Here is a 10000-nt window from a genome sequence, read left to right on the forward strand (position 1 = left end):
AAAATCTTCTTAGTGTTGGAGTGATCCCAAAACATAATTATCAGAACCGACCAACAACAAGCAAGTCGACATAAACTGCACAACAATGAAGAGAGAAATGGAATACCGCTACTTAAAAGGCCAATTGATACCTACAGCCAACTCAGCAGCTCCTTAGGCTGAGTACAATAGATGAAAGAATAACCGGGGAAGTTATGATTATGCGAATACTAAAGTGTTTTCATTATGGGTCAGAGAAACTTTGAGTGGAAAAAAAATGTCCCGACTGACTGAGTGAGAATTAACAGAATTGAAGAAAGAATGTACAGTACTTATGTAATAGTTTTTTTTTCTCTTATACCTCCCTCTTGCATCTCGCATCTCAAAAAAATCAATGTTTTCCTCTCGTTGCAGGTTTTTATAGCCAGTTTCTTTTCACACGAATCCAGGGTAAAATTATTATCAAACCTGGGGGTCATGGTGTTTCACAAAGCAATACATTCTTCACTTACTGTTCTGGAAGCTTTTAATACGATTTAGGTCCACCGATAGTTTCATAACTATTGCTAATCATAATTTACTGTTATCGAATCACAATACAATGAATCTTCTCTTGCAGTTTCGAAACTAATGATACTTTTCTTTTCTCGAAACTATCAATGTAATCCATCTACAGTCTCGAAACTATTGCTACACATCACTTACTTTTCTTGAGAGTATCGATATGATAATTTTTATTATTATTATTATTATTATTATTATTATTATTATTATTATTATTATTATTATTATTATTATTATTATTATTACTAGCTAAGCTATAACCATAGTTGGAGAAGCAAGATGCTATAAGCCCAAGGGCTCCAACAAGGAAAAATACCCCAGCGAGGAAAGGAAATAAGGAAATAAATAAAGATTTAAGAAGTAGTGAACAATTAAAATATTTCAAAACCATTAACAACATTAAATCAAATATTTCATAAATAAACTATAAAAGAGACTTATGTCAGCCTGTTTTGCTGCAAGTTTGAACTTTTGAAGTTCTACTGATTCAATTACCCGATTAGGAAGATCATTCCACAACTTAGTCACAGCTGGAATAAAAATTCTAGAGTACTGTGTAGTAATGAACCTCATGATGGAAAAGGGATGACTATTAGAATTAACTGCATGGCTAGTATTACGAACAGAATGGAACTGTCCGGGAAGATCTGAATATAAAGGACGGTAAGAATTATAAAATATATCTTATGCAACATGCATAATGAACTAATTGAACGACGGTACCATAGATTAATATTTAGATCAAGAATAAGAAATTTAATAGACCGTAAGTTCCTGTCCAACAAATTAAGATGAGATTCAGCAGCTGAAGACCAGACAGGAGAATAATACTCGAAACAAGGTAAAATGAAAGAATTAAAACACTTAGATTGATCACCGAAAATCGTAAAAGACTTTCTCAATAAGCCAATTTTTTGTGCATTTGAAGAAGACACAGACCTAATGTGTTTCTCAAAAGTAAATTTGGTGTCGAGAATCACACCTAAGATTTTTAGAGGAGTCATACAAAGTTAAAGAAACATTATCAATACTGAGATCCGGATGTTAAGGAGCTACTGTCCTTGACCTACTTACAATCATACTTTGAGTTTTGATGGGATTCAACTTCATACCCCATAATTTTCACCATGCACTAATTTTAGCTAGATCTCTATTAAGGGATGCAGCAACCCCAGATCTACTTACTGGCGATGGAATTGATGCAAAGAGATTAGCATCATCTGCATATGCAACAATCTTATTTTATATGTCAAACCACATGTCATGTGCGTATAGTATGAAAATTAATGGGCCAAGAACACTACCCTGTGGAACACCGGATATCACATTCCTATACTCACTATGGTGCCTATCAATAACAACTCTTTGCGACTAATACTTAAAAATTCAATAATGGTGCTAAGAAACGACCCACCCATTCCCAACTGTTTGAGTTTGAAAACAAGGGCCTCATGATTAACACGGCCAAAGGCGGCACTAAAATCAAGGCCAATCATACGAACTTTCTGATCACAATCAAGGGATTTCTGTACAGTATTGGATATTGTAAGAAGGGCATCATATGCTCCAAGGACTTTACGAAAACCAAATAGCAAACTAGGGAACAGATGATTACCTTCAGCAAACCTATTAAGACGTTTTTCTAAAAGACGTTCAAAAACTTTAGATGATATGAGAGTAATGGAAATTGGGTGGTAATCAGTGGGACTTGAGCTACCACAAACACATTTACATAGTGGGTTAACTTTACCAATTCTCAAACAAGTGCTAAATGCTCCTGTTCTTGCTAACTTGCGCAAAATAATAGATAACCTCCGAGCTAAGAATTCTGCAGTCTATAAAAAAAAACAAAGGAAAAATACTATTTGGGCCTACACCTCCATAAGCACCAAGGTCCATCAAGACAGCTTTAATTTCACGATATCGAAAAGCTAAACTAGTTAGTTTAGCCTCAGTAAAACAGGAATGAGGAAGTTCGAGTTTCTATTACTCTGCTTACTGTCAAACACACCAGCCAAAAGGGTTGTCTTTACGTATGGACAGTGAGTGACAGAGCCATCTGGTTTAAGTAAAGGAGGAACTGTTGTATCTACACCAAAGAGTACAGATTTAAGGGTGGTCCACCACTTATGCTCCTGGGTTGTACCAGGAAGGGTTTCTTTTATGGTTAAATTGTATTCCTTTTCAGGTGAAGCATAAACTCTCTGAGTAAAAACTCTAAGCTGAGTATAGTTATTCCAGGTCAAATCTGATCTGTTACCCTTCCTAAGATGATAGGCCTCCTGCTTTTCCACATACGGCTACAATCATCATTGAACTATGGTTTGTCCTTCACTATGTACCTTAGCACACAAGAAGGGATACTCCTATCAATTATATTGACTAGATTCTCATTCAAAGGGACAACCGGATCAACACTACTATACAATTGTGACCAATTCAAGCCCAAAAGATCATGCAAAATCCCATTCCAGTCTACTTGAGATTTCATATAAATCCCTTACGAGTATGATACATCAGGGAAAGGCTGCTCAGTCTTCACTACTAATGAAATCAAGGCATGATCAGATGTCCCAATTGGAGAACCAACCTTACTTTTTATAACGCCAGGGGATTCAGTGTATACGAGGTCCACACAGTTACCAGACCTCACCTGTAAGTAGCTTCACTTATTGATATTCATCACTTCTCTCGAAACCATCAATACGAGCCATCTTTACTTACGGTCTCGGAATTATTGATATTCATCGTGTACTTTTCTAGAAACTATTGATAAGCCTACAATCAATCTGCAATAATAATCTCGAAATTATTGAAAATCCTCACTTACTTTTCTCGAAACTATTGCTACAATGAATCTTCTCTTGCATTTTCAAAACTATTGATACTTAATAATAGTCCAACATCAGTAATTCCAGTTTCTATGAAGACTGATTATTATTATTATTATTATTATTATTATTATTATTATTATTATTATTATTATTATTATTATATCACGGTGCTATAAGCCCAAGGGTTCCAACAGGGAAAACTAGACCAACGAGGTAAGGAAATAAATAAATTACAAGAGAAGAAATGAACAATTAAAATGAAATGTTTACATCATTAAAATAGATATTCCATATATAAACTATAGAGAGACTTATGTCAGCATGTTCAACATGGAAAAAGAAAAATCGCTGTAAGTTTGAACTTTTGATGAAGATATATTCGAGCTGTAGGAAAATAAAGGGGATATGTAGCCTACTAACCTAAGATACCAATACCTAACCTCACTTGTATCTTCCTGTTCTTACTTACCTTGGTGGGGGGGGGGGGAGTTGCAAAGGCTTTTCACCTTTACAACCCAGCTCCTAACTTTGCACATGCAATTGGGTTCCGTTATCAAGGGGAGATTGAATAAGTAAACTATTTTTTCTTACAACAAAGAAGCCTACCCAGGAAAATCTGCATACACTTCACTTCACTTCACTTCACTTCACTTCCACTCCCAGGTAGGCTTTCAGCCTGTCAGTGGAATCAGTTGTCTTCTCCACTCAATTCTGTTTTCAAAAATTCCCTCTCTTCTCAGCTGTTCAATTGTTGGCATGTTGTTCTTTGTCAGAATCTCTTCACAAAATCTGCATAGTCGATTTAAAAAAAAAAAAAAAAAAAAAAAAAAAAAAAAAAAAAAAAAATTCCCTCCCCATCTCAGCTGTTCAATTTGTTGGCATGTTGTTCTTTGTCAGAATCTCTTCACAAAATCTGCATAGTCGATTTCAAAAAAAAAAAAAAAAAAAAAAAAAAAAAAAAAAAAATTCCCTCCCCATCTAAGCTGTTCAATTTGTTGGTATGTTGTTCTTTGTCAGAATCTCTTCACAAAATCTGCATAGTCGATTTCATTAGAAAAAAACAAAAAAAAAAAAAACATTGTTTACTGTAACTGGAAATGCCCAAAAGAGTCAAATAGAAATGAGGCAAAATTTGCATAACATGACTGTAAAATTTTATTCATATATTGAATTCATTCTCAATCAGGAAGAGTGCAATGAAGAAATGTAGAATCTCGGTATCAAATTCTGCTAATAATTGCCATGTCAATCGAAATGACAAAAAAAAAAAAAAATTCTAATCTTGATTCTTGGAAGGTGATTTCTTTTTTTCTCTTTGATATTCTAGAGTGGGCGGCGATGGGTGGGCCCAATGGAGGGGGCGCCGAGAAGAATCGTCCCGGAAGGCCTCCGGGGTTGGGTGGTGAAGGAGCCCGGAACTTGAAGCAAAGTCAGGAAGTGAAAACACTACATTGATTTTTTTCAGCTTATAGAAAATAACCGAAAGGATAGCTTAATTATTCAATAGTTTGACTGTATGTCTGAAAAATGTTTGAATCTATGAAATTAATGTGGCAATATTATGATAGCGTGAAACTTGTGACTCTAAATACAGTATATATCGTCATCTTCATAAACTAACTGTCTAAGTCATTTTCTCCACTTGTTGGGAAATAAAAGAAAAACTAATTTCCTAATTCTTTATATCATTGTGTTGAGCTTCAATTAACAAATTCTAATTCACAAATTCTTCTGTTAAGAATTTGTGAATTGAAGCTCAAGACAATGATATAAAAAATTAGGAAATGAGAAGGTTTCTTTTTTTTTTTTATTTCCCAACAAGTGGAGAAAATGACTTAGGCAGTTAGTTTATGAGAGTGACGATATTTACTTTGGAAAACACAGTTATTACTCTTTTATAACGAACGTTTGTCGTAAGCTTCATTTTTTTTCCCTTACTGACATTCTAGACTGGGAAGTGGGAATGGGTGGCCCCAATGGAGGAGCTAGGAGAAAGAGGCGTTCAGGAAAGGCTCCGGGAATGGGCGGACAAGCCGCTCGTAACCTGAGGCAAAGTGAGGAGGAGGGGGAGGTCCCCCGGACGGTGGAGGAATACCAAGTGGCGAGGAACCTGGAAGAAAGTCAAGTGGTAGACGCGGTAGCTTCGAGAGACAGGAGGAAAGTGACGGAACGCGTTTGGCAACACATGGCCAGTGTACAATGTTTGGATCATGAACACACCGAGCCCGTTATAGTACCGCAGACAGTTGCGACATGGGAACCAAATACAGGTAACGCAAGCAATTTTTTCCATTCTTAATTTTAATAGGGAAGTCATGTGCAAGCACATTACAAGCCTCTGATGGACATATATCGAATACTCTTAATTAAGCCTCTAATAAACTGATTATTATTCTATGAGTTACATTAATGCATTGAGCCCGTGTATGACCATGACACCCGGGTAAACTGCTTGATTTAGATTTTGAGAGAGAGAGAGAGAGAGAGAGAGAGAGAGAGAGAGAGAGAGAGAGAGAGAGAGAGAGAGAGAGATGAGGAGGATCTTGGCGAAATTTAAAAGTTAATGTTGAAGAGAGAGAGAGAGAGAGAGAGAGAGAGAGAGAGAGAGAGAGAGAGAGAGAGAGAGAGAGAGAGATGAGGAGGATCTTGGCGAAATTTAAAAGTTAATGTTGAAGAGAGAGAGAGAGAGAGAGAGAGAGAGAGAGAGAGAGAGAGAGAGAGAGAGATGAGGAGGATCTTGGCGAAATTTAAAAGTTAATGTTGAAGAGAGAGAGAGAGAGAGAGAGAGAGAGAGAGAGAGAGAGAGAGAGAGGAGAGAGAGAGAGAGAGAGAGAGAGATGAGGAGGATCTTGGCGAAATTTAAAAGTTAATGTTGAAGAGAGAGAGAGAGAGAGAGAGAGAGAGAGAGAGAGAGAGAGAGAGAGAGAGATGAGGAGGATCTTGGAGAAATTTAAAAGTTAATGTTGAAGAGAGAGAGAGAGAGAGAGAGAGAGAGAGAGAGATGAGGAGGATCTTGGCGAAATTTAAAAGTTAATGTTGAAGAGAGAGAGAGAGAGAGAGAGAGAGAGAGAGAGAGAGAGAGATTTAATAAAAAAATAGAGGAGAAAGTACAATCGAGGAAAGACCAGAGCATTTTTTTGTCTGGTTAATCATGACTTTCGCTTCATCCCTCCAGCAGAAACCTATGAAATGGCCTAGTTTCCCAGACTTGGACAATTTCAATATATTTCTATATTTGATGATTTTTATGAGAAGGAAATGATCTCGCCTTTGCAAGCTTAGCCAATAAACACAACACAGGAGTCTTGTCCTTTCTTACTTTACAATATTGATTACATCTTAATAAAAAAGAAATATCCTGACACTAATAGCCCACAATAACATAAATGTCATTCTTTAACCTCGAGAAAAACCTATTCAGCGTGAAAAATAGCAAATGTTTGGTTCAATAATCAAATTGGGGCCAACATGAAGATTGATAAATAAGACTTTAAGAAATGCTACTAATTGGGCACCGAAATTTTAAATCCTACACCTTGCCTACACCCGACAGTTTCTTTTAGTCCGCCGGAGCCTTGAAACCACGCAGGTCTTGGCCTATTGTGCCGACAAGAAGAAGAAGGAAAAAAACAAAGGACTTTGTCTCCTGGACGCGATTTCATTGCGTCAATTGATTGATTGATTGAAAGTTTTCTGGCATCCTGACATCTAAGGTCATTGACGCCGATAGCATTTATCATATATGAAAAATAGAAGAGAATTCAATTAAAACCATAAAAGTTAAGATGTCATTATAATAGTTAAATAGTTTTCAGAAGACCTGCTTCTGAAATAAATCTAAAAATCCCGCTCGCTTGCGTCAAATGTTTTTCAGGATTAATAATGTGAACTTCAGTTTCTGCTCAGCAAACAATCTTGTCATTTGAGGTACTCTTCTTCTGCATAAGGATCTCCACAAATATACATGGACTTCACCATGTGGTAATTACAAAAATCAAATAGATCGCATTGCCATTAATAAAGAGAGAAGGAGGACTCTGAGTAATGTAAGAAGCTATGGAGGTGCAGATATTGGTAGTGATCACCAGCTCCTCATTGCCACACTGAAATTAAAACTGGAAGTACCCAGCAGAAAGGTAGATAGAACTCCTCGGTTTTATACAACTAAGCTTTTAGAAGAAGAGTACAGAGAAACATTTGCAATTGAATGTAGGGATCGATTTGCAGTCTTGGAGACTTTAAGAGAGCAGACAATTAATGAAGAATGATGTGATATTAAGAACATATATCAGTCAGTTAGTGGTGGAGTTTTGGGCCATGCAGTTACAAGGAGAAAGCCATGGATATCAAATGATAATGGGATACTATAGAAAGGAGACAATTGCAGAAATTGATTGTTGAAAGTTTTCGAGGAAGTAATGAAAATTACAAGGTAGAGCATGTTAAGTATTCCAGTATTGATAGTGAGGTCAAAAGAAAAGCCAGGAATGACTGGAGAGAATCTTTAGACAGTAAAGCAGATGAGGCTGATAAAGCTAATTAAATCTGAAATGTGGCAAAGAAGAAGAAGCATATACTGTACTTATCAAACAGAGATAGATCTGTTATAACAACAGAAGATGAAGAAAGACAACTTTGGATGGAACACTTTAGTGCGGCTATGGATAGGAGATACGAAGGGAATAATTATTTTTGATATACTTGAAGCCAATGAAGATCTTGATGTGCCCATGAATGAATTCAGTGTGTTAGAGGTCGAAGCTATTGTACCAACCGTGTGTCACACGATCGTACATAGTAATGACATTCCTTTTTTTGTACATAATATCCTTTGTATCTTCGCTCTCCCCTCGCACTGACAGGGACCTGGATAAACATGTCTGTTTTTCTCACCGTTAACTGTTAACAGAAACGGTTGTCGGTTGAACATGAAATTGCCTGTTATGTTTTTATGTCTTTCTTGCCTGGAGTTGATGTATATATAAGCTGATGTTCTGTAGTAAAGTTACTCAGTTGCTTTCTTCCTGCCTTCTTAGTCACAGCCTCTCTCGGCCCGTTACACTATCCTAAAAAAACTAAAGAGATGGAAAGCCCATTGATACGATGGTATAACTGCCGAGATGATACTGGCCGAAAATGAAGTAACTCACAGAATACTTACAAGATTATTTTGTAGAATGTGGCACGAAGAGGCAAAACCTGATGAATGGGAGTTAGGTGTTGGTGAAAATGGGAAAAAAGGAGACCTGACAGATTGCAATAATTACAGAGGCATAACACTTAGTCAGTTATGAAAATATAGCTCTGAGGGAGCAGAATAAATATATACAGTTAGCCACAGTGTGGCGAAAGGAGAATCTAAATAAGATAGAGAATTCGGTGAAATTGCTGGACGACGGAGGGAGTGATGTCCTTACAATGAGGATATCGATCTTCTTGGGCCTGAAGATTGTTTCTGCCCTAAAGAGCTAGGCCTCCGGGTTGTGTTGTGAAAAGAGACAGGGGGATGGATGCAACACTGCTGAGTTCATCGGTAGAGTTGGCAATGTCAGGCATTTTCGGTCACTTAGGGATCACCAATTTGCTGGTTAGGGTTTGATCAGATAGGCTGAATAGTACAAACTCGTTTATTGACCCAGAAATTTAACACAAAGCTGCTTCTCGCTAAGAGAGGTAGCTGGAAATATTTACATTTAAAAAAGTACACAATTATAATCCAGGTGTGTTTCTTGAAATCTGGTAAATGCTTTGAATATCTCTGACTTATAGAAACAAAAATATGATATACATCTGAACTGAAAACTTACAATATTTGTTATCAGATATTGATTTCTGTTTTAAAGATGAACGATACATATTCCTGAAATAAACAAAAATATCTTTGATGTCTTGTGTTTGTTGTAAGGCCAATTTCAAGCCGTTCACGGGAGGTGTAGTTTTTTAATAATAATAATAATAATAATAATAATAATAATAATAATAATAATAATAATAATAATAATAATAATAATAATAATAATAATAATAATAATAATGTTTATTGGACAAAAAATATTTACATACAAAGATTTACAAAAAGAAAAAAAAAGACTCAGTCCAAGCCCAGTCTGTACACTAATGGGCCTCTATGATACGCTGCTTTAGCTGTTGATTACGGCTATTTTTTACATTTTGATTGTTTGTATTACATCCAACAGAATATGTGCCAGCCAAGGAGGCCTACCTGACGACCGGTGGTGACTACGGGAGGTTCCCAAGAGGATCAGAGTTCCTGGGTAGACCCTGTGTCAGTCACTCCCTGAACACCCAGTTCACCCACCATCTGGCAGCGTCAGGCATGTATAGGAATCACTCATTAAACTCATAACGAGCATCTTAAGGAGTCTCAAAAACGTACATTTTTTTTATAAGTTAGGAATTCATGACTTCTAGTTTCTTTTCATATGAATGATCTCAAAAACGTAATTTTTTTTATAAGTTAGGAATACATGACTTCTAGTTTCTTTTCATATGAATGATCTCAAAAACGTAAATTTTTTTTTATAAGTTAGGAATACATGACTTCTAGTTTCTTTTCATATGAATGATCTCAAAAACGTAATTTTTTTTTTATAAGTTAGGAA

General features: G+C 36.3%; 1 protein-coding gene across 1 annotated transcript; it reads left to right on the top strand.

Annotated features, from left to right (window-relative positions):
* The first annotated feature begins 4708 nt into the window (after positions 1-4708).
* Positions 4709-9864, top strand: LOC137642461 (uncharacterized). Its single transcript, XM_068375038.1, has 3 exons — positions 4709-4806; positions 5327-5647; positions 9575-9864. Exons 1-3 carry the CDS (start codon positions 4716-4718, stop codon positions 9742-9744), a joined length of 582 nt encoding a protein of 193 aa, XP_068231139.1. The 5' UTR covers positions 4709-4715; the 3' UTR covers positions 9745-9864.
* Positions 9865-10000: the final 136 nt, after the last annotated feature.

This window comes from Palaemon carinicauda, chromosome 1, assembly GCF_036898095.1.
Source record: "Palaemon carinicauda isolate YSFRI2023 chromosome 1, ASM3689809v2, whole genome shotgun sequence".
NCBI lineage: Eukaryota > Metazoa > Arthropoda > Malacostraca > Decapoda > Palaemonidae > Palaemon > Palaemon carinicauda.

What these genes read in the sequence shown, in the direction of transcription:
- LOC137642461 (XM_068375038.1), top strand. Translation starts at nt 4,716, where the DNA reads ATGGGTGGGCCCAATGGAGGGGGCGCCGAGAAGAATCGTCCCGGAAGG. An exon ending in AGCCCGGAACTTGAAGCAAA is followed by an intron (nt 4,807 to 5,326) that starts GTCAGGAAGTGA and finishes CTGACATTCTAG; the next exon opens with ACTGGGAAGTGGGAATGGGT. An exon ending in GACATGGGAACCAAATACAG is followed by an intron (nt 5,648 to 9,574) that starts GTAACGCAAGCA and finishes TACATCCAACAG; the next exon opens with AATATGTGCCAGCCAAGGAG.